This window comes from Coregonus lavaretus, assembly GCF_964263955.1.
Source record: "Coregonus lavaretus genome assembly, chromosome: 5".
NCBI lineage: Eukaryota > Metazoa > Chordata > Actinopteri > Salmoniformes > Salmonidae > Coregonus > Coregonus lavaretus.
The window spans coordinates 42,548,768-42,575,209 of record NC_139992.1 but is presented as its reverse complement, the minus strand read 5'-3'; the positions used below and the strand labels follow the sequence as shown (position 1 = coordinate 42,575,209).

At 39.9% G+C, this 26,442-nt stretch overlaps 1 protein-coding gene across 2 annotated transcripts; it reads right to left on the bottom strand.

The window, feature by feature from the left end:
- Positions 1 to 1,456: 1,456 nt before the first annotated feature.
- On the bottom strand, positions 1,457 to 23,705 carry LOC311129445 (putative polypeptide N-acetylgalactosaminyltransferase 8). 2 transcript variants are annotated; one of them, XR_014613277.1, is made up of 13 exons: positions 23,415 to 23,705; positions 22,553 to 22,799; positions 22,141 to 22,307; positions 21,826 to 22,009; positions 21,537 to 21,734; positions 21,218 to 21,332; positions 20,852 to 21,037; positions 20,451 to 20,588; positions 20,180 to 20,275; positions 19,853 to 20,017; positions 19,529 to 19,726; positions 9,799 to 10,939; positions 1,457 to 1,801 (listed from the first exon to the last, which is right to left on the bottom strand). XR_014613277.1 is itself a non-coding variant. In XM_084161731.1 (11 exons), exons 1-11 carry the CDS (start codon positions 23,605 to 23,607, stop codon positions 19,592 to 19,594), a joined length of 1,824 nt encoding a protein of 607 aa, XP_084017857.1. In that variant the 5' UTR covers positions 23,608 to 23,705; the 3' UTR covers positions 18,766 to 19,591. The 2 variants fall into 2 exon arrangements, 1 of the variants encoding a protein (XP_084017857.1); XM_084161731.1 differs by lacking the exons at positions 1,457 to 1,801; positions 9,799 to 10,939 and having other exon boundaries at positions 18,766 to 19,726.
- Between the last annotated feature and the right edge of the window lie 2,737 nt (positions 23,706 to 26,442).

The window sequence follows — 26,442 nt, the reverse complement described above, 5'->3', positions numbered from 1 at the left end:
CATATCTCGCTGGATTTCATTTCCGCCCTATCCCCCTATGATGGATACACAGTCATCCTGGTCGTTGTGGACCGGTTCTCGATGGATAAGCTGGTGGTGCAGCACGTTTTCCGGGTCCATGGCCTTCCCCAAGATGTGGTGTTGGATCGGGGCCCTCAGTTCGCCTCCAGGTTCTGGAAGGCGTTCGCCACCTGCCTCGGCGCCTCCGTCAGCTTGTCCGGCTTCCAGCTTCCATCCCCACTCGAATGGGCAGACATAGCACGTCATCCAGGATCTGGAAGGGGTGCTGAGGTGCTACGCCTCCAGCAACCCAGCTACGCGGAGTCAGCGACTGGCGTGGGCGGAGTACGCCCACAACACTCTTCTCTGCTCGTCCACCGGCCTGTCCCCCTTCCAGTGCCAATAGATGGAGTTAGGAGTTAGGTGCGGGCCTCGGTCAGGTCTCAACATCAGGCCAACCGCAGCCGTTGCCCGGCCCGAGTCTTTTGCCTGGGACAGAGGGTGTGGCTCTCCATGTGGGATCTTCCTCTCTGCGTGGAGTCCAGGAAGCTGTCCCCCCGGTTCGTCGGGCCATTCAGAGTGGTCCGGCGAGTCAACCCAGTGGCCTACCGCCTGCAACTTCCCCCCACCATGCGGGTGCATCCCACATTCCATGTGTCCCTCCTCAAGCCCATGGCCACCTGTCCACTGGCTCCCCCTCCTCGTCCTGTTCCCCCGCTGCGCCTTGTCGGAGGGCAGCCGGCTTTTAAAGTGGACCGGATCCTGGACTGCCGGCGGGTGGGGAGGGTGTTTCCAATTTCTGGTGGACTGGGAGGGTTATGGGCCAGAGGAGCGGTCCTGGGTGCCCAGGAGGGACATTCTGGACCCAGGGCTGATAACAACATGCCGTCGCCTACACCCGGAGGTGCCGAGGTAAATGGCTGGGGCAGTTGCTCAGTTTTCCGGATGGGGCCGTTGCTCCCTGTGTTCCCTTGCTCAGTTTTCTCTGCTAGTTTCACTGTGCCAAGCAGTACTAATCAGTGTCTGATCGCGGGACGTATGGACAGGTACGTGAGAAGTGTTTATTATTTCAGTCATAGTTAGTATTTCATATTTTGGTCTGTCTTCCTGTTTTTTGGAGTCTTATTTGTTCCTCCTTTCTTTTTCGTGTAAAGTCCGTTATTTTGTATCCTGGCTTCAGGACCATCAGTAAAGTTCCTTGTTTCACCATCTCTGCCTACTGCCTACTGTCTAACCTGCACCGCACCTGGGTCACACCTCACACCAACCCTTACAGCCTTGTGGCATAGGACGTAGGATAAGTTAATCTCTGAGAACTCATGCTGAAGTCCCTGAGCAGTCGAGGACTTCTTAAAAACCACTCAGCTCAGCTCTATATGTCAATGCAGACAAATATTCTACGACCCCCTTTGTTATTGATTCTACAGTGAATCGATAACAAACCACAAATGAGCTTAAATACAGGAATGATATTTATTATTTCTTTGCATTTACATTCAGGACCAAGGAAAACACAGCTGAATAGCATTTCACATTCTGTGAAGAAACTGTACATCTGTCCCCATGAAGAAATGTACAACCAACTGCTCACTAAGATCACAAAGTCATCTCACTGCTGACTACCAATAGGATTTTCAAAGCATGATGATATTGCTGTGTTCATAACAAAGTGGGAAGGTGGTAGTTACCAGTTATGAAGTCGTAAATACAAGTTGGATGCATTCACGTGCTTTGAACTCATTGAGAAACGCTGATTGGCTAATGGCTAACAAGCTGCGTCAACCATAAACTATAAGTACAGCTATCATGTTGTTAAGAAAAAGATCAGGGGCGGGGCACACGTAAACAAGATGGCGTATTGAATAGAAATCGGTACAAAACACCTCAAGATAAAAACATAATATTCAAAATCAGTAAGTTAGACTAAATATTAGCATTTCATATATTCACAGTTAATATAATTCAATCTGGATAATAACAGAAATAAGATCATAAGGCTAGAGAAATATATCGACAAATATTACTACAACAAGCAACACCCAAACATGACTGAAGACAAGCGTGGAGAGCCGATCCCCAAAAGGAAACGCGATTCATCGACAGATACAGATGATATATGCTTTTCACCACTGGGTATGGTAAGTGTGGAAAGCGACCTGTTGAAGTCGATAAATGACAAATTGGGCATATTAGAATTGGTCAGTAAAGACGTAAAAGAGTTGAAAGCGAGTCTTCAAATGAGTGACGAAAAAGCTTTGGTAATGGAGAAAGAAACCAAAGAAATAAAAGTGACAGTCTCTAAAATGGAAACGGACGTTAGGGAATTAAAAAAGGAGAACAATCTTCTGAGAGAAGCCTTACTAGACATCCAAACTAGATCGATGAGGGAAAATCTAGTACTTACGGGTATTCAGGAAAAGGAGGGAGAAATAACAGAGAATATTATGAAGGACTTCCTGCATACAGCGCTACAAATCCCACTCGAGGCTGTCGATAAAATCCAACTCGAACGTGTACATCGTTTCGGAAAAAGAGGACAGAAATATGAGCGCCCAATCGTTGCCAAATTTGCTTTTTTTAAGGACAAAGCTATGGTGAAAAGCCTGGGAAAAAGACTTGCTGGCACGAAAATAGGCATGAATGATCAGTTCCCGAAGGAGATTGTAGAAAGGCGCAAAGTTCTGTATCCAATCTTCAAGGAAAACAGATTAAAAGGGAAACGTGTTGCACTAGTGGTGGATAAATTATATATTGACAACCAAATGTTCAGAGACACAAAGACTACTCCATGGCTATTCTAAAAGTTGTAATAGAGGAGTCAAATATTGGAGCACCTGATACTAGCAATGATAGGGATTGTAATATTAAATAACATTTTATAGTAAGTATAGTATTTTATAAATGGATAAAACGATATAACAAGCAGAATAATACATCTTTATATACAAATAATTAGAACATGGATTTTTTGGCGGGAGGTTGTTGTTTTGGCGGATGGTTGTTGTGGTTGGTCCTGTGTTCTCTCTGGCGTCCTTTCCCCCTTGCAGCAGATGTGGATGCGGGTGCGTTTGCACGCTCGGCCCATTTCTTCCGCAGTCAACCATGTGGTGTGCATTTTTGTGTTTGAAAAGGTGCGGCGTTAAGTGAGTGAGAGGGGAAATGGTTGCATATCCCAGAGCCGACCGGGGGTCTATGAACAGGGGTAGTGAGAGAGAGAGCTTTCAATTTTGTGTAGATGAGGGATATACATTTTTAAATATAGTATACATCTAATCTAATTATTCATTGTCCTATCATGATGGAAAGATCCCTAACCCTATAACCTGGACACCCACCTGAGCGACCCATACACCAAAGAGAAGTTCCCATCTATTTTATGGACCTGCTGTGAATATGCAGCCTAAACAGAGAAATAAATGCGGTCAGAGACCTACTTGAGCAGCACCGCCCCCTCAAGATTCTGAGCCTGCCTGGCAGGGTTGGTCCTACAAAGCCAGAGCCCCCTGATGGGAGAGCATAATATACAAGGAAATTCTCAAAGCTGCTAATGAGAACCTTGACGACCTTTTACCTAGCCGGTGGGGATTCCGGTGGGGTACGCCCACCCAGGTAGTGGCAGTGCTGGCAACACTGGCTGCAGTAACCCATGGGGAGGGGGTCACACTCGGACAATCAGAGAGGGGGTTTATCATTGTGGCCCAGGTGGCACAAAATAATCAAAGGTCTGACCGCATGGAGATGCTTGGGAAAATGGTTACAACAGGGGATCAGAGTGTTTGTGTCTCAGGTGAAGAGGGTGGATCTGATCTCCATCACCTAGGACTTGACATAGATTAAGTAGAGTAATCAAATCTCACATTGTTATCAATTTCTGCTCAATCTGCATGCTTTCTCAATCAGCTTTAACTGTATGTGCACTCGTAGATCAAGTTATTTCTCGAGTTGGGCTCTGGGATATAACAGCCGTTGAGTATCGGATTTTATGGTGGATTGTGGAGGAGGGGGGTTGAGTGTGTTGGAGTATGTGAGTATGTGCGTGTGTGCTTGTCTGGCATCTGTTGTGGGGGGGGGGGGGGGGCATTATTACGCATATTAATTGATAATGATGGAAAATAGGATATGCATAATTAAAAAAATAATAATAGTTATATAGATATATATATATAGAGGTGAAAGCATTGGAAATGCTTTTGGCGGTTAACCTGCTTCTGTTTTGTGGGTGGCACTGTGTGCTGTTTTCGATGGATGGGTCCTGGCCTCTCGGGGCATTAGGGATACGGAGGGACGTGGGTGGGATGCTGATCACTGGGATGACGGCTCAACTTGGGATGGGGAGGGGCTTTAGTGGGGGAATTAGTGGAGAACAATTGAAGGGTTACTCCGTAGCAATGCAAATATCACGGTACAGCTATATGGACACTCAATCATTACGCTATTTTTTATTGGTAAATTTACAAACATATATAATGATAAATAGACTTGAAACTTGTATCTCATTATGGTGTATGGTGAAATAAGTATAGCCAGTTATAATTGTAATGGCTTAGCTGATAATAACAAAAGAAGAACAATATTTACATGGCTCAAAGAGAAGGAATATAATATCTATTGTATACAGGAAACTCATTCAACAATTCGAGATGAAGTAGCGTGGAAAAAAGAATGGGGGGGGGAAATATACTTCTCCCATGGGCAAAGAAATTCAAAAGGGGTGATGATATTAATTAATAGTAATTTCGATCCGAATGTGCAAATTGTCCAAATAGATACGCAAGGTAGATGGATTATTTTAAATATGGTATTGGACCATAAACAGATATGGCTCATTAACCTTTACGGACCAAATAATGATGATCCACAATTCTTTGACAATATATATAATAAATTATCAAGCCTGCAAGCAACTCAAGACAATATTATTATGGTGGGGGATTATAATACTGTTTTAAATAGCTCAATGGACCGAAAAGGAAATCACACCACAAACAATCACCCACATGCTCTTAAGGAAATTGTGAATGTCATGGATACATTAGAACTAGTAGATATATGGAGGCTTAAATATGCTGATCTAGTGAGATATACATGGCGGAGACTGAATCAAGCTAGTCGTCTTGACTTCTTTCTTATCTCATTCTCGTTGGCACCAAAAGTAAAAAAAGTGTTGATAGGGGACAGAATGCGGTCGGACCATCATATAATAGGCATATACATTACTCTGACTGAATTTCCACGTGGGCGAGGATATTGGAAATTTAATCAAAGCCTATTAGATGATAATTTATTTATAATTAGAACAAAGGAATTTATAACTGACTTTTTCCAACATAACATAGGTACAGCGAATCCCCTTATTGTATGGGACACCTTTAAATGTGCCTTTAGAGGCCATGCAATTCAGTACTCATCTCGAAAACAAAAGCAATTTAGGTCAAAAGAGTTTATACTAAGAAAGGAAATAGAAAGTCTAACAGAACAGATAGATGGCAATAAAAACTGTAACATAGAGGCTCAGAATAAATTAGAGGAAAAACAAAAAGAAATGGAAAAACTTATTCAAGAAAGATCAAGTGTAATATATTATAAAAATAAAGCAAACTGGATGGAATATGGGGAAAAATGCACAAAATTCTTTTTTAATCTTCAACATAGGAATGCTACCAAAAAGAACTTAATGAAACTGGTTACAATTGACGGAGTCACCCATAATTCACCTAATGATATTTTGAAGGAAGAAACAAAGTATTTTAAGCATATGTTTTCTTTTCAGTCGCCTCCATCTCCTCTAACTGAAGCTAATTGTAGAGATTTTTTTTCTATTGATAATGTCAAATTAACAGCCACACAGAAAGACTCATGTGAAGGTGAAATTACAGAGGAGGAACTTCTGGATGCAATTAAAGACTTTAAGTCCGGGAAAACTCCAGGGTTGGATGGCATACCAATCGAGGTATACCAAACCTTTTTTGATATACTAAGAGGACCGTTATTAGCATGTTTTAACCACTCCTATGTAAATGGTAGATTATCTGACACTCAAGAAGAAGGTCTGATCTCATTATTACTGAAACAGGATACAAGTGGAAAATATAAAGATCCAGTCCATTTACAAAATTGGAGGCCACTTACACTTCAGTGTTGTGATGCAAAGATCCTAGCAAGATGTATAGCGCATAGAATTAAAAAGGTATTGTCGGATATTATTCATTCTAATCAGACAGGTTTTTTACATGGAAGATACATTGGAGATAATATAAGGCAAGTATTGGAAACAATAGAACACTATGAAAAATATGGGAAACCAGGCCTGCTATTCATAGCAGACTTCGAAAAGGCATTTGATAAAGTTCGACTGGAATTTATATATAAATGCCTGGAGCATTTCAATTTTGGAGAATCTCTTATAAAATGGGTCAAAATCATGTATAGTAACCCTAGGTGTAAAATAGTAAATAATGGCTATTTCTCAGAAAGTTTTAAACTGTCAAGAGGAGTGAAACAAGGTTGTCCACTATCGGCATATCTATTTATTGTGGCCATCGAGATGTTAGCTATTAAAATCAGATCCAATAATAATATCAGAGGATTAGAAATACAGGGCTTAAAAACAAAGGTGTCATTGTACGCAGATGATTCATGTTTTCTTTTAGATCCACAACTAGAATCCCTCCACAGCCTCATAGAGGATCTAGATACATTTTCTAACCTCTCTGGATTAAAACAAAATTATGACAAATGTACTATATTACGTATTGGATCACTAAAAAATACAATTTTTACATTACCATGTAGTTTACCAATAAAATGGTCTGATGGTGATGTAGATATACTCGGAATACATATCCCAAAGGAAATAAATGATCTCACTTCAATAAATTTTAATAGAAAGTTAGCAAAAATAGATAAGATCTTACTACCATGGAAAGGAAAATACCTGTCAATTTGTGGAAAAATCACCCTGATTAACTCTTTAGTATTATCCCAGTTTACCTATTTGCTTATGGTCTTGCCTACGCCTAGCAAACAGTTTTTTAAATTATATGAGAAAAAAATATTCAATTTTATTTGGAACGGCAAGCCAGACAAAATTAAAAGAGCATATTTATATAATGAATATGAATTCGGAGGACAGAAATTATTAAATATTAAAGCATTAGACCTATCACTAAAATCTTCAGTCATCCAAAAGTTATACTTAAATCCGAACTGGTTCTCAAGCAAATTAGTAAGATTGTCTCACCCACTGTTCAAGAAAGGCCTTTTTCCCTTTATTCAGATTACAACCTCTCACTTTCAGTTATTTGAAAAGGAAATAATCTCCCAAATGTCACTATTTCTAAAACAAGCCATAGAAAGTTGGTTGCAATTTCAATTTAATCCTCCAGAAACGACAGAACAAATAATGCAACAAATATTGTGGTTAAATTCAAATATACTAATTGACAAAAAACCTTTATTTTTTGACAGAATGTTTAAAAAAGGTATAATCTTCGTAAATGATATCATCGGTAGGACTGGTGGAGTTATGTCGCACATGCAGCTAACAAAAACATATGGAAATGTCTGCTCTACCCAGAATTACAACCAAATAATTGCAGCCTTACCGCAAAAGTGGAAGAGGAAAGTTGAAGGGGGAGAAAGTAAGGAACTTGTCTGTCGGCCTTGCATTAAAGAACATAATTGGTTAAGGAAAACTGTGATAAATAAAAAAGTATATCAGTTTCACTTAAGGACCAAAGGATTGACAGCCGTCCCATATAGATTGCAAAATAGTTGGGAAGAGATCTTTGACGTACCGATCCCTGTGGGCTATACTCGGCCTTGTCTCAGGATTGTAAGTTGGTGGTTGAGGATATCCCTCTAGTGGTGCGGGGGCTGTGCTTTGGCAGAGTGGGTGGGGTTATATCCTTCCTGTTTGGCCCTGTCCGGGGGTTTCTTCGGATGGGGCCACAGTGTCTCCGGACCGCTCCTGTCTCAGCCTCCAGTATTTATGCTGCAGTAGTTTATGTGTCGGGGGGCTGGGGTTAGTTGGTTATACCTGGAGTACTTCTCCTGTCTTATTCAGTGTCCTGTGTGAATTTAAGTATGCTCTCTCTAATTCTCTCGTTCTCTCTTTCTCTCTGAGAACCTGAGCCCTAGGACCATACGTCAGGACTACCGGGCATGCTGACACCTTGCTGTCCCCAGTCCGCCTGGCCTTGCTGCTATTCCAGTTTCAACTGTTCTGCCTGCGGTTACGAAACCCCTACCTGTCCCAGACCTGCTGTTTTCAACTCTTAATGATCGGCTATGAAAAGCCAACTGAGAGACCTGAGCCCTAGGACCATACGTCGGGACTACCGGCCGTGGTGACTCCTTGCTGTCCCCAGTCCGCCTGGCCTTGCTGCTATTCCAGTTTCAACTGTTCTGCCTGCGGTTATGGAACCCCTACCTGTCCCAGACCTGCTGTTTTCAACTCTTAATGATCGGCTATGAAAAGCCAACTGAGATTTATTCCTGATTATTATTTGACCATGCTTGTCACTTATGAACATTTTTGAACATCTTGGCATGGTTCTGTTATAACCTCCACCCGGCACAGCCAGAAGAGGACTGGCCACCCCTCATAGCCTGGTTCCTCTCTAGGTTTCTTCCTAGGTTTTGGCCTTTCTAGGGAGTTTTTCCTAGCCACCGTGCTTCTACACCTGCATTACTAGCTGTTTGGGGTTTTAGGCTGGGTTTCTGTACAGCACTTCGAGATATTAGCTGATGTACGAAGGGCTATATAAAATAAAAAAAATAAAAAAATTAAAATTGATTGATAGTGTTTATGAACTGACACGCAAAACGACACCGGATTCAAAAATTAGAATCTTTCAATTTAAATTATTATATAAAATTCTTGCTACCAATAGAATGTTATTTATATGGGGGATACAATCTTCCCAGCTCTGCAGATTTTGCTGTGAAGAGATAGAATCATTAGATCATTTGTTTTGGTTCTGTCCATTTGTAGCTTGTTTTTGGACACAGGTCCAGGAATGGCTAAAGGATTGCAATATTTACCTGGAACTAACCTTGCAGATAGCATTACTGGGTGATCTGAAAAGTCATAGTCAATCAATCAATAATATAATAATACTTTTAGCAAAAATGTTTATTTTTAATTCACAATCTGTAGAAGCAATGAGAATAGAAAGGTTCAGAACTTTTGTAAAACATCACAGTACGGTTGAAATATATATGGCAAATAGAAATCCTATATGGATGGTGTTAAGAGATAGATGGGAGGTATTGAATAGAGTTGAAGGATGGGACTAATAACAAATAACAACAAATAATAACAAAGATAGCTAATAATGTAAGCATACTGTGTCCATAATAAGTATATAGGTTGTATGTTGGGAGCTTTTGGGAAAGAGCACAGTTAGAAAGATATGGCATTTAGAAGCAAACCGGATGGACATCATGAAAATGATCGGAGAGGTTGAGAGTAGAAGAAGTTCAGGAGCAAAAAAATAAATAAATATATATATATAGATATAGAATTATTGTAAAATTAACTCTGTCCATAAGGTGTAGATAGTAAGTATAGACCGGAAGTAGAGGCCTGGGCGTTGTTGTTCACTAATTTACTCCAAGTAGGGAAAGGATGGTGGGGTTGAAAAGTAATAAAGGGGAATATATATATAAAAAATAAAATAAAACATGGGGGATTGGAAGTGATGCAGACAATTATATTGATAGAAGATACAATCTATCTGCAATATTAAGCTGATCCATCCCCCCTAAAAAAAAAAAAAAAAAAAAAAAAAGTACAGCTATCATGTTTGTAAAATAATTTGGTGTTCAAAAACATATATTTATAGACTGCTTTTTGTAAATAATGTTTTGTTGTTGCATTTAACTGCTGAAAATGCTGTTAAAAATGTAATTTCCTTAGTAGGTGACGTCAGAGGTCAGCATGTGGGAGAAGTCGGAGATCAGGGATGATAGACGAGTTTCCCACTAGTAATTACCAGTTGGAGGGGCGTTCAAGTGGACTTTTCTGGTAAATACCACCTTTCTACTTGCTTATTATCACAACATAACTCTTATAGTCCTGCTGTATTGTCTCTGGTAGGCCTAACTATTGTCGTGGAAATATTTGACTAATAGATAATCAACTCCAAAATATCTCTCAAGACACCGGAGCTTGTGAATTCAAGAATTAGACTTTATTGCATAACAAAGCCTGAGCTTGCTCCATGGAACAACAACTGCTTGTCCTGAACCGGAGTGCTCCTTTTTATACAGTCACACTGATACAACTGATGGTTACACCTTCCTATGTGAATCAATAGCATCTTTCAGTATCACATGTTGGCTGCTCACGAGGGCTACTTGCGCTTCTCTAAGTGGGGCCACTGTGTCTTATTAGTGGCATGACTGGCAATGAAAATTATGCACATACGTACGTTAAAGAACAATCACACTCTGTATTGACTATATTCACTATCCAGGCATGCATCTGGAGTACAAAGTATCAATTATGTTCATTCTGTTTCACCATTATCATTTCATAACACATTATCCATTCATACTTAAACATGATTTATACATGTCATCCATAATCCATTCTCAACCACATACCATTAAACATTTATCATTTATCATCCTCCCCGGCCCCTGAGATTATGTGCATGTGGCCATGTGTCAGGTCATAAGGTCATAAGCACAAAGAAATGATAACACTAGTTCCATTGTTACTCCAATCTCCACACAGCCATCACGAGGAGTTGTATCTCCATCACATGTCATAGACATACCCAGACCAGCTGGAGGAGTTTTATGAAAAACACATAAATGTCTCTGCTCTGTATTAACCCTTCAACTGGTTCTCAATCCATAAACATTTTAAGGCATATAGGTTTTTAATTTTACAACATATCCATGCTTATTACTAATATTATTATTTTACCTTTGACCTCTCCCTACATTTGCCTTAATGATACATAAAATAATACCATATAATCCCCCCTATGGGACATTCCACCAATGTCCCAACAATACAAAGATTAATCACCCATATCACAAGTATTATAACAATCATATAATAAATATCCATATCTAATCAAGTAATTGCCATGTCAACATCACTAAGCATTAATATTAATACGTTATTCAGATCAATCAGTCCACTTATAATTTATAATCATAATCAAATTAATTACCCAAAACAACTTTAGAATGACAATTCTTAATTAGTCACCTTTGTTCCATCATTCAAAGTTAAAACTCTCACCTTGGCACATATTGATACTGGCCGAATGTATATTTATATTATAATTATTCTAGCATTAACTTCCTCATAACAAGAATTACAACAGATCAGTACCTTAATGCATTGTCCAAATTACTATAAATTTAGTAGTGTATAATACCTCCTTAATCAACATACTACCTCAACTAACACTCCCTTCCTCTACCGGCACTCAATCTTCTGGCGTCTTCATTATGTTCTTCAGATAGCTTCATAGTTCATCTTGGATTACCCATAGCAATGTCCCAATTCCAATGTCACACCTGAACCGCCACACCTCCACCATCATCCTGTTTTGTCCATGTGCAACCCAGTATACCCAAACTAGGAAGAACGTTGCATTTGCATATACCTCTTTCCTCACATTCTTGAAAGAAAAGGCACAAAAGAGAAGGCAATTGATTGCTTTGATTTGATGCTGGATTCAGGTCTCCTGGCAGAAGTTGTCAGACAGGAACGTCTTCAACGCCTTTGTTGTTCCTCTTCAGCCAAGTAGAGGATTTTTGGTTTTTATTGAGGTTTACACCGTTCTGGGCCAAATGATCTCTGCAATGCATTACGACACCATCCGTAGCAACCTCAGGAAAGGACAGATCATAACAGTTCAGTTGAGTTAATTTCCAATCCAAAACATCCCTATTAACATTGTCTACATGACAAATCATTATGTTTCATCACTCATTCTTATACCCATTTCTATCTAACGCATGATAGATTTTCCTTTGAGGAGCCCCTGTATTCCAAAGGCTATCTGTTTAAACACCCCCTAGTTTCACATTCTCCCTTGAATTCTCCCAAATTATATAACCCAATTGTTTTATTGTAACATTCCTATATTTTTGCTCATACTCTATTTGACATTACTCTGGTGTTTCCCTTTCCTTGTTCCCATTCTAACAATTGCTTACACTTCTCTCTTCTAATAACACTTTCCCCTGGAAATCTAACACCAAATACTACATCAAATTGTTTATTTAAGTCTTGGACTGTTTTCCTTATGTCTATGATTCACCTGTCTCTTTCTTTCATTATCTTAAAGTCACACTACCCCATGTGACTTCCCCATACTCTTTGTGCTGGTTTCTCACACACCAATAATATTTTAACCCTTGTATTTTAATAGTGATCCCTTCCTGTATTTTTAGTTATGATTCCTGCCTGTGCAAGAATATACATTCTAATCCTGTCTATATCCCTTCTATGTCTTGTTCTTCTGCTCTTTATTGTTATCAGTACTCCATTCCCCTTATTCTCAGGTAACTAGTCAAGTGTAGAGAAATCAATGATAAGGATATCTGGTGGGTCTTGGAGGTCTGGAATCTCTCGGTGGTCTGGAAGGTCCTTAAAGTCTCTTAATCATCAGTTCCCTCACTCTGGTACAATGGTTAAGATGATACCCGATACTCCCCTCTATCCGTACCATCGTCGGTATAACCTGGACAACGATGTGTATGGTTACTTCAGTTGTTAACCTTCCCCCGTCACTAGGGTCTCCGGATCAGCCAGAGTCCCTCTCAATCTATCGACATCGGTCTGTGAAAAGTGTCCTTCAATCAGCCTACCCATAGGGAAGCTCAGAGTTACTGCTGCAAAGACACAAGCACAGACACACACAAAAGACAACAATGCTACCCAATGGCTGAGGTTGGGACACTCCTATAGTGGGAAACATGAATCTAAGTATCTGTCTCCACCACTTTTACCATCATTAAGGTAGCCAACCACACCTGGTACAGGCCCCTCCACATAGGGTCTTTCCAGCTCTTTCTTCCGTAGTCTTTTGCAATCACATAGTCTCCAGGGCACAGAAAATACTCAGATTATCCTACTCAGTTGGGCATAGTTATCTTCACCCATGAAAAGAAAATCTTAAGAACATTGTTAGGTTAGGTGAGACACAGTATGCTACTCATGTCCTCTCATCCGTCAAGAGAAGCCTTGAGATTATGAAGCACACCTGCTTCCAGCTTGTTGTAGTTCACTTATCTCATAGACAGACCACCTCTACACCATGCCTCCTATCACAAAAACAAAAATGATTTAACCTAACCCATAACACATTATTACTACTGCTCACATCCTTAATACACCTTGCATACTTCCCCACAAAACCATAATAAAACATTAAAACCTCTGTAATCCCAACTTCCCCCCTTGGACACATACATCACATCGTGATTCATGTGTACAAAAAACAAAACAACAACAATATTGCCTATTAAACCAAAAATAATAACTAAACTGAAAATGACAACCCTTGAGCATATCTTTACTTAACTGTATTCCATAACACTATTCAAGGAATACCTCTCCTTCAGGACTAACTCTCTCACTTCATCCTTGTCCTGTTTGGACTAATTTATATATAGGATTTTTTCCAAATTATAAACTTCTTCACAATTATCCTTATTTTATCTAACCCCCTAATTCAGCATGCCTCTAGAATTCATAGTGCGGTTGAACAGGTCACACTATAAAGCCAGGACAGATTTCAGAGGTCATTGAAATCATTCAATGAATTGTTTCATCCTATAGTATACTACTTCTAACAACCATCAAGCCCTTTCATAAATGTTGTAATTCCTTAGTACAGCTCTTTTCAAAATAAATCATACATATTTACTTATCCCTCAGTAAATAAAACCCAAATTACATGCGTATGCACCTTTAAGATATTTCACTTCCATCCTGTCAAAAAACCCCAAATAGAAATAAAAATCCTATACAACTAACATTTCATACTAAGTAGATTGTTTGTGGTTATTTGAACACCATATAGTAAAACAATAAACAAACAAAAATGGCCAGGCCTTATTTATTTAGGTAGCTCCCTATGACAACCTAAAAATAAAACTACTTAATTTTACTAACTAGTTCCACCCTAGCCGACATACTTTTTTAACCTCCCAATAAAGAAATCCCCATGTTCCTGGAAGAGAAAGTATACATGTCGTTAACATATAATCAACAATCCAAAGATAGTAATTACACACAAAACATCATACATATATCCCCAGTCCTATCTCACCCCTAACATAATATTATAGGAGACTCCCATCAATCCTTAAAAGAAAACTCCCACTTAGAAGACATTAGATAATAACACATTTTATTAAGTTAACTACACCTTCCACTATAAACCTATAACCCCTTTTTAGTAATTTAAACGTCGCAAACTGTTGCATTGATGTTTTCTTTTTTCTATTTTTTTTCTTCTCTAAAATATAAACGTATTGTTTCATAATCCAAAACCCATAAAAAGATGTCTACTTAATCCATCAAGTCAACAGCAACAACTACCTCCCAAGGTTCAACGTACTATAAACAAATTATCGTTATCTGAAGTAATAAAACATCATCATAACTCACTGCTGTTTAAACAAACTATATAATGTCATAATAAAATGATCAATTATCAAATATCGTTCCTTATTCAACTATCGAGACATGTTCTTCATTAGTTAATCGTCTCCACAAAGCAATACTACCTAATAACATATTCTCATTCTCCTAAGTATAAATAATTACTTCTATTAAACAATCCCATTCAACATCAAGTCAACCTGTCTCATCACCCAATTAACTTATTTTTTAAACCCTCTACAATATCTATCATACTCTACCGCTAATTTCCCTCATAACGGTACCTCAACAGATGACAAATTATTTTATATTTATAGTAAAAACCAATAAAACACCCAATTCACCAATATGCAATTTTAATTACTATGTTATCCTATCCGACATGGATTGGTAGGACAACATCTTTCCTATAATGTTATCAATGACACCAGTAATTCACATCAATAACATCAATGTAAAATATTTGCTTTCTGTCCCTCACTGGATTCGAACCAGGGACCCTCTGCACACATTGACAACATTCACCACCGAAGCACCGTTACCCGTCGCTCCACCAGTGCCACACAAAGCATCTACTTCCAGTTCATAGAGCAAGTGACATCACCCAACGAAAACCGCACTAGCTCTCACCGCTAACTAGCTAGCAATGTCCTGCCGATAACATTCAACCTTCCACGACCTCCCACAAAACACGCGATCCCCGTACACCTAACGTAACCCATAATGTCCCTTATAGCGCTCTCACGTTTCAGCAAGCCCCAATGTTTAACATCCACAGAGAAAAAATTGAAATTCTTCAATTTTTCCTAGCAGACCCAATAAAACACACTTTAAAACAGCGTTCTGCATTTACCTCTATCATAGGGTTTAAAAACGAACTTAACAACATTAACCATCCTAAATTGCCGTAGTAAGGTCATGTTTGGTTCAGTTGATCTATTACCATAAAATACATTCACTTCTCCATGCGTAGTAAACTATATCCTATTTCTCCTGTAATCAACTAAAATCATAGCCACGCAATTAAACCATCACCCCGCCATTACAGAATGAATTAACTATCCTTTATAAGTAAGCTACAAGTAACACCAAACACTTGCTGTAGTTTACCATCATATATTGAAATCATCCATTTATCACAATCCAATTTATCTATAGACATATTTCACCATTGTCACTCGTTTAATCTAGCAAAACCTCATTCAATGACTAAAAATTATTACCACGTAGTCTCCTCTCCGTTAAAATTTTAGTCATTTAGCAGATGCTCTTATTCCAAGCAACTCACAATTAGTGGGCTCATACATTATTATACTTATACTAGCCCCCCTTGGGAATCGAACACCCAACCCTGGCTTTGCAAGCACCGTGCTCTACCAACTGAGCTACAGAGGACCACAGATGAGCGTATAGTGCCTTTTTCTGATAATGTTATAATTGTAGCCTATTGCATTACTTTAGTTTAAAATATGAGTTTGTTTATTCAACAAATCTAGAACCCACTATAGCATAATAGCCAAAGCTTCTTGCATCCCCTAATTCACGTAACGAAAATACATTATCATTCTAGAATTCAACTATTCGCATACATTACTGATGTCACGCAAACCATAGAATAAAGTAATAACAATTAGAATTTTGTCAAATAAATGTTTTCCATCCAGCTATTCAGACTTTCTTTAAATAACTCTTTCAGCTCGATACAGTCAAACAAGTATGACTCTCTTTTAACCGGAAACTAATTCATGGCATTAGTAAAATCTATTCACATCCCAACAATAACTAATAATCCTGACTGTTCCTTCAATCTAAACAACCCACAACTATAGCTAAACTATATTTAGAAAACCTAGACTCTGTTCAGCGATGCAGAATCTATGCTTTATCGAAATGACAAGTTAATCCTCTTTTATTCCAATGATAATGGTCAGTAGTTTCAGTATCTGGCACATACCACACTTTATCAGAAAATAGCTTTGAAGGACACAGATCTCACACGCTCAACGTAATCAACTTAGCAGTCAACAAGTCAAACCCCACATTCATTGATTTGGAAACAGATCTTACGACCTAACCAAATGAATTATATATCTGCTTCTGAAATAATAGATCGTTTATTATAATGCTTAATTCTACCACATGTCCTATGTACTCTCTCCCATTTCCACGTACGTCTACGTGTTTGGGCAAGTCAACACCTATAATTTTATCCAATCCCTCGTATTAAATCACACTCACATAAAATTCATTATATTCCAATATATTCATATCTACCAAACCATTCATGTTTCTAATTATTCTTTATTGCCACAATCTGTTAATCACCATCTAGTCTCAGCGGAACAAACAACACATTACCCAAATCCTTTCCCTCAGTCATAGAATCCTCCTAGAATCATATATGCTGGTCACTATTCCCTGATCTTACAAAATTCTATGACAGGCATTGTTGTACGAAACTCCAAGATATAATTTACCAGAAAAGCTTATTATTTCAATGTATATATAATTATCAAACACACCTCTATATCTCATCATTCAAACTTCAGAGTCCGACTAATTTACATCATTATACCACTCTTATTCCATATTTATACAATGTTGTTCTTAAACGCCCTTAATTACTTTGTATAACCTACAGGAATATTTTATTCTATCAAAGGGCCCAAATTTGGAATGTTAACCCTATCCTAGTTATTATTTTACTGTAGTCAATTTATCATAATACTGCATCACCTCTAAAGTTTCTAAATATAATGTCAGAAACATACCCTAACAGATTTATCAAAATACAATGCATAGACGTCATATGACCACACCGGTACACCTGTTCCTCCAACAGGATTTATTCTACCCCACCTGGTAACGTGAATTTTTTACACTCAGTTGGTCAATGAATATCCACGCACCATTTATTCTTCTCTTTCCTAATGTGAGATTGGGCACACCCTTTCTCCATCAGACAGAAGTTTCAAACAACCTCAAATATGTTTCCTTTCCTTACAGAAAGGCTATTTACTTGCAGGATTTCTTATTATTCTCACTCACACAGATGAGCAGCCACTTGTGCCCAAATGAATCAGACAGTTGAATGACTCACAGCCGCCCAAGCAACCCATTCCCCATATGAGATGAGCAGACATACTCTATATATAACACTTTATCAAAATTTTGAAGCCCTTGTAGCTATTTAACCCGTTCACCTACTCAGGATGACCGGTGTTACTCCAATTTATGGTGTCACCTACGCCGGATGACCTAACTTTTTTACCTGATCGACCCTACCTAATTTTGGCATCACCACAACACAGGATGATGCCCTACCTACCCGAGCAGACCTCTTAACAATGAATTCCTCATTAGAGCGGTAACCGTAGGTAGCCACCTGCCCGTTCAGACCCCTGGAGTGCTAATTTTAGCTCTCCAAAGCGGTATCCACAGGATTTATATTTATTTAGCCCCCTAGGTATTACACTTCCTCAACACACCTGGACTTCTACTACGCTTTCCTAAGCGACCTGTAAATTCTGCCTTATTTTTTCTGTTACACTTTCTCAACACAGAAAAAGGAGTGGTATTACACAGGATTTCTGCCTACCTAAGCAGTCCTCAAGACGATTCACTTCCCCAACACGTCTAAAGCGGTATCTGCAGGACTTAACATGTTATTGTCTGATCGCTCAACCAGCTGTACAACCACCCATGTCGAAATGACCCAGACAAAGCGATCAGCAAGATGAATCAAATGAATCAAATGAATCAAATCAATTGAACAGACGGTTCAGACAAACAACAGCGACATGTATTCTTAAATTCAAAAGCCCCTAGTCTCTAATTTTCTGGTTCTTAAATTTGTAGAGACCTACTTTGGTATTTCTGCTACTGATACCGTGCCCCGGATCGGACCACACAAACGTTATACTATATAAGTAAGAACTTGGCTTACCTTTTTAAAAGCGGCCGCTTTTGTTTGTATGGTCCGTCCAAGCCATTTCATAACTGCAGATGTACACCGTCTCTGGCCCCTATTGTCAACTCCTGGCAAGCTCGCCAATTATGTCGTGGAAATATTTGACTAATAGATAATCAACTCAAAAATATCTCTCAAGACACCGGAGCTTGTGAATTCAAGAATTAGACTTTATTGCATAACAAAGCCTGAGGTTGCTCCATGGAACAACAACTGCTTGTCCTGAACCGGAGTGCTCCTTTTTATACAGTCACACTGATACAACTGATGGTTACACCTCCCTATGTGAATCAATAGCATCTTTCAGTATCACATGTTGGCTGCTCTCGAGGGCTACTTGCACTTCTCTAAGTGGGGCCACTGTGTCTTATTAGTGGCATGACTCAAACAATTATGCACATACGTACGTTAAAGAACACTCTGTATTGACTATATTCACTATCCAGGCATGCATCTGGAGTACAAAGTATCAATTATGTTCATTCTGTTTCACCATTATCATTTCATAACACATTATAAAACATATCCATTCATACTTAAACATGATTTATACATGTCATCCATAACCCATTCTCAACCACATACCATTAAACATTTATCATTTATCATCCTCCCCGGCCCCTGAGATTATGTGCATGTGGCCATGTGTCAGGTCATAAGGTCATAAGCACAAAGAAATGATAACACTAGTTCCATTGTTACTCCAATCTCCACACAGCCATCACGAGGAGTTGTATCTCCATCACATGTCATAGACATACCCAGACCAGCTGCAGGGAGTTTTATGAAAAACACATAAATGTCTCTGCTCTGTATTAACCCTTCAACTGGTTCTCAATCCATAAACATTTTAAGGCATATAGGTTTTTAATTTTACAACATATCCATGCTTATTACTAATATTATTATTTTACCTTTGACCTCTCCCTACATTTGCCTTAATGATACATAAAATAATACCATACTATCTCAGTGTATCAGAAGTCTTTTATCAGATTCTGTATTTTCCAGTGCTGCCCACTGCACTCCTGAATGATGAGCTGGTAGTAAGTATCGTCCCCTGGGGCAATCTCCAGACATCTCTTTGTCTGTCTGTTCTGGATGGCTTTTCCCTGTAAAACACAGAAAACATTCTACTGTACAACCTCACAATAAAAAAACAAAAAAGTCAAAGACATCTCCCTTGTTTCCAACAGTTTATAAGCATCAATTTCCCTATTTCATGTTGGAGTGCTTACCTGTTGAAATTCCCAGAGCATGTGGAATCCCTTCTGCTTGGCCACCTTGCACTCATACAGTCCTGGGGTTCGAGTACCAGTGTCCATCAGACAGCGATTACTGTTGTACTTGTGAGACTTGATGCCTCCGATGTAGATCTCCCCGCTGGCTCGATAATAACAGTTCTGGACAGATAGGATAGATATCTAGGCTTTTCTGAGTCTGTGGTATTGACAGTACTTTACATTGTGTTATTGTGTTATGGGTTGAATCCTGGGTCTGCCATGGGATGGACCATATTACACATCTAGATAAATTCTGAAATACTAAGCAATGATTCTACAAACCTGTGGACTATAATAATTGCATCCATATAAAATAGGTGTGTTCCCTGGAACTGGGCCTTGATCTATACAGAGATCTGTCTTCAGGTCATTGACCAGCTGTTGATTTTATAGACAGAGATTAAACAGTTATAAAAGTGCAGATTCCTATCCTGATAATGAGTTGGATGTATGACCCTGCATCCTATTGAAAGAAGGATGCCATGCATGCCACCAAACACAGTTGGTGAGGAAATAATTCCAGAACAATGATAAGTGTTTTAGCATCACTCACAGCTCCATAACCAAGCAAGTCACCCAGGGGGTCTAACATGGGATACACATTGTCCAGATACCACTGGAAGGGCTTGCAGTTCAGCCTCTTTCTCAACTTCTTCCTCTCTGAAACATCCCCAATGTCTATGCCATGATCCTGTGTTGAGAAAGAGGAAGATTTCTAAATCAGAAACACAGGCCATTTGAGCAATCCACAAATTATCCATATTTGCTTACCACCATCATTTCACATAGATCCTATGATCTTTATTATGGCATTGAGTAATAAACAGTTATTATAATATTTACTGTCTAATCTACTTATTTTCAAACACAAAGCATGCATAACAGCGATTATTGTTATTCTATAGGAGCAGCTGAACAAAACCTACTTTTTGAATGGTTTGTTCTGTACAGTACCTTCAGTGGGAGGTTCCAGGCGATGTTGACATTATGTTTGTATTCATCCATCCAGACCTCAGCCACTCTCAGAGCATTCCTCTTCACTGTAATGCTCAGGTCGGGGAGATAGGGTTTATGGGCCCTCTCGATGTGGGCTATTTTAGAACAAGGTATGACCTCGATACTTCCCCCACACAGCCACACCTAGGAAAACCAAACACCAAGAGAGAAGGAATAATTTTTAGATATGGACTGAAGTGTCTAGATGTTAGATGTAGATTGGTTTGTTCAAACTGAATGAATCAAGAACAGAAAGTAATTCTGCAAACACAAGTCTGCTTTGATTTCAAACATTCATTTAGCAACTGTAGCAGAGGGGCTTACCCGGATGCCCAGTTCAACATTTTCACCTCCATAGATCTTCATACCACCGTCGAGAGCACCAATTTCCCCAAAGAACAGCCGATCAACCACTAGTATGCCCATAATGGAGGGGCTCCTGACAAACATACAGTACAAATCATGGTCATTTCTACACTGGGAGAAGTGACATTCATTTTAATGTATAGATAACGCAAAATAATAATCCAGGTGTAAATATTAGGTGAGATTTTCCTCCCAATGCTGTGCTTTCCTTATCGCCTATTCAAACAGACTTGTGAAACTGAACTATCATCCTATGATGAAATCATGAACAACTCACTTTCCTGGCTGTGACTCGTCTTTCAAGGCATACCACTCAGGTCTGAAGGACTCGTACATACACCACAGGGCCCAGTCAAAGGCGTCTGCAGCAGGCCCATAACGTGTGACTGTCAAGTCATCGAAACGTACTTTGTCAAACACCGGTGTCAACACCAACGTGCGGTCCTCCTTTATCCGAGCTAACAGAGGCTCAGCCCTGTTCACACAAACACAGAGTGAAAACACCACATGGGAGGGATTTAAAAAGTCTCACTGAGATATTTTATAACAGAAACCATTTAGACTACCATTCCACATGGACCTCTATGTGGGCATCCAAGATGGCCACCACATCTCCTTCAGCTTCTCTCCACCCTGAGAGGCGGGCCTGTGTGAGACCGAGCTGCTCTGAGTGTCTCACTCTCTTCACCAGGCCCGGACGCTCTTCATGGATGAAGCTGATGTAGACATCCAACTTCTCCTTTAGATCCTCTGTGAAAGCAGACACTTGCAAATCAGTGGTATGCAACAAAAGTTGAAAGCCACACCTATGTTCAATCTAAATGTTAACAAATGTAATTTCAAATGTTTCTAAGTGGCGAGAAGAGACCAATTAGGCGAACCATTGGAGCTGTGGTCATCCACCAGTATGATGTCTTTGAGCAGGCGTTGGGGTGTCTTGTCCATGATGCTGCGGACAGCTCTCTTGATGATGGACAGGGCCTCGTCCAAGTAGATCAACACCACGCTGATGGTGGGCAGGTCATGGGGATACTGGTGATTAGCACACCTAACAGGCACAACAAAAACATTTGGTCTTGCTCATATCATTCATTCACTTCACCAAAGCTGCTGTTTCACTCTTAAAGTTATTGTCAATTTCAATGTCATTCGTCAAATTGCATTCACAATGCTGGAGATGGAATTGACCTTGGATGACCTCGGATGCAACAGACTGTGGTTAGAATTCAGAAGTCTTGAGTTATACATCATTTATTGTGTAGAGGTGGGGGAGAGATGAGGAAAATGATTTACTTAGGATCGCGAGTATCAGGGATTTCCCTGTTCAGGGGTAGTCTGTCACTCAGGAAGGCGTTGTATCCATACATCTGAAACAGCCCCTCTGCCTCTTTCTGCTCCTCCTCTGAGAGCTCGTCACCCCAGCTTTTAAACAGAGCTGAGTTGGGGTACAACTTCTTCACCACCTTCCTCTCCTTCTTGACCTCGGGAGCTTTCACAGCCTGCCCCTCTTTCAGACTGATCCCTTCGTTGATTGTCTTCACTGTGGACACACATGACAGCTGTTCTCCAAACTGTAATAAATGTGTTAAGGCTGCCAGAATCAACAAGTCACTCCTTTGGATACAAACAGAGCATGATCTCATTTACATAGCTTCAGTCACCGTTTGCATGTGTGTAAAAAAAAAAAAAAAATTGATTAATAATGTTTGATCTGCCTTGGAGAATTACCTTGAAGTAACTGACAAATCTTTTTTACTTCTTTTTTTTGTAATAGTAAACAATGTGGCAAACTTGGCACACAGCAGTTGGTGGATCAAATGTTGTGCAATAAGCAACAGTGTACAGGATTAAAGAACAATCTAAAATGATTATGGTCATTTTTATTTAATCTTTTATTCGTTTATTTAAAACCCTTTATTTAATTGAGAACAAATTCCCTTTTACAATCATCACTGTGAAGTGTGAAATAACTTCCTGGGTCAACTCTACATGTAGGCTCAGGCTAGATTCTAATGTGATCTAAAATCCTACCCTCTAAATCTGCCCTACCATCTAGAACAGTGGCAGACTGTAGTCCAGGTACAGTATGTGGACAGAGCTACTGGCATTTCTCTTCCAGGTAAGTCACAGTTAAATGAAGGAGATTGAGACTCACCCAGCATCTTGATGTGAGCCTCCATTTTCTCCAGCCTCTTGAGCATGTCCTGGCCCCTGACCGAGTCATTCTGATGGGCCCTCTGCAGTATCTCCCCATGAGAATGAATCTCCTGCTTAATGGATGTGATGTAGAGTATTCCAGCAGCCATGGCCAGCAAAGGGGCCAGCCCACGGACCCAACCTAGCCTCATCGCCCCTCTGAATGTGAGCGCTCAGCCTGGGGATACAGACAGGATGGCCTTCCTCTCTCACTCTACCACTGAGATCCAGGCTCGCTGAAAGGAGGGAGGGGTGATGTAATAGGAATTTCCAGGTGAACAAAAGAGAAGATCAGTCGCAGAAAGTCAATCAAAAATCTATTTGGTTTATTACAAGTTGCAACAGGGAAAAAACCTCCAGCCCAGAAGCAGAGATAATGTCTAACTGGCCTTCTCTGAGAACGCCCTTATATTTACATTTACATCATTTAGCAGATGTTCTTATCCAGAGCGACGACTGTTCTGTAAACACCAGCCCGAGAGGCTTATAGGAAGTCAAAACAGAAGGCAGTGACTTTGTCAGCTGCTACAGAATCACATTGTTTCACACAATACAATAATAATAAGTGTATCCTCTGTCCTTGTACCTCCAGTCTGGCGGCAACCATATCAGCAGCTATGAGTTTAATCCATAAAATACAGCCTCATTGATCACTCTAAATTAAATATGAACTTTAGTCATCTTAAATGTTTCCATTACAGGTGAGGTGCACCATACCTGGCTGGCTGGCACTCAGTGGGTGTGAGTTTCTCGTCACTCACCTCCCCTAGGCCAGTGGACCTCTCCCTGCTGTCAATCACTCACTGTCCCTGGTCCTGGAGTTTGGGTCGATATGACAATTAGCAATTGTCATATCCATAATGTGTAAAACACAGTGCGCTATTCTGAGGAAAAGTCACAGTCACTTATATTTGCCTTTGGCCCATGAATGTTTACCTTGTAACTTTATATCCCTTTGTCCTGAAAAACATATAGACAATGATAAACTAGGCTATAATGAGATACATCAAACATGGTGGACACTGATGTGGATGAAAACATTCAGGATGCCCTAATTGTCAACACCCAACATATTGGGAATGGGTATGCCTTGGCACACCACATACTGGCAAAGGAGCACTCCAGGAAGGGGAACGTGGCCTAGAAGTATGCCCTATCTCAAACCAGGTCAATTCCACATTGTCTGTCAGCACCTGTAATAATATAACTAATTCCCATTGATCCAAAGCGCCATAGGGTATTTCAGTTTGGGGGACAATAAAGTTTATCTTATCTTAACTAAAACTCTAGACACAGTCGCTACCCACTGGGTACACAATGGGTGAATCAACGTTGTTTCAACGTAATTTGTCAACGTATTATGACGTGGAATCAACGTGGAAAATACATTGGATTTGAAAAAAGTAATCAACCAGTACGGTTTTCATCTAATTTCAACCAGCGTTGTAAACCTTGAAATTAGGCTAAGACTTCAACTTAAATACATTGACTTAACCTGACTAACAGGTTGTTACATCAGTCTAATTTCAACATAATCATCAGAACTATGTATACGTTGAAGTTGCGTTGAAAATTCCAGGTAGAAACGTTTTTTTTTAGTTATTTATCCGTTATATTGGGTGGTTGAAATTATGTTGAATTTTATATTTGATTATACACGTTATTTTAAAATGGTATGTTTGAATCAACATCATTGTTTCAACATCATGCAATCAGCCAAAATGAAGAGGTATATGGAAATAAAATGTGAAGCCACAGTCCAACAATTCCTTCCTGAACAGTTCTTCCTGAACACTTCTATCTCTTCCAAGATGGCGTAGCAGTGCGGTCGCAGTTTTATTCATTGTCCTAGTGTAAATATCCCGTTTCTTGTTTTTTTTGTCTATTTTGTATATATTTCTCAATTTTTACTTTTCATTCTTTAACTAAATATACTTTCCTGCAACCCGCCTCACTCAACGTGGAAAGGATTCTATTATTTCTTTATAACTTTCATCAAGAACCTTAAGCTGAAACTAGTGTAGCTGCAACTGAATGGCTACTTGCTATTAGTCACCGTTAGCGTCTTCACCATTGTCCGTGGCCTACACTATCCACCAGCCAGCTCTAGCTCTAGCCTGGACAATTCGTCGGCCAGTCTGCACAGCGTGCTATCGACCCAGAGCTTATCGGACTTTCTGCCGGAATCACTGGACCCTAGCGCCGGATCATCGCAACCAGCTAGCTAGCTGCAACCTGTTGTTGGCTAATTACCATTGCCCTATAGCAAGCACCAGTTAGCCTTGAGCTAGCCTCAGGCCCATCTCCCGGCTATCTACCTCTCTGTCAACCGGACGGGACCTCCTAGTGTTGACGCTGAGCCCCGCCGATCCAACACGACTGGTTTGCTGACGAAATCGTCTGATGTGGTTTCAACAGGCTTCCCGTTGCGACGACCACGAAGATCCATCTGCTAGCCCCGGCCCGTAAGCACACGCAAACTACAACTGTGCTCCCTGCTAGCTGTGCTGAAGCACCAATTTGAACTGCTCTCGGACTCACATGTTGCTGTTCACTGGACCTTATGATCACTCAGCTGCACAGCTGATGCCTGCTGGACTGTTCCTTTACACGGTACCCTGTCCTGTTTATTCTGTTTAACCTCAGCCCAAACTTTATCGCTATTACCAATTGTTGTCTTAGCTCTCTCTAATAACACCTGTGATTGCTTTATGCCTCTCTCCCTTGTCAATATGCCTTGCCTATTGCTGTTTGGGTTAGTTCTTATTATACAATTTCACTGTAGAACCCCTAGTCCCTCTCAAACTACCTCAAATAGTTCCTTTGTTCCACCCCCCATACACGCCGAGACCGGCTCAATCGGTGCCTCCAGTGATGCTATCTCTTTCATTGTTACCCAACGCTTAGGTTTACCTCAACTGTACTCATATCCTTCCATATCCTTTTCTGTACATAATGCCCTGAATCTTTTCTACAACGCCTGGAGA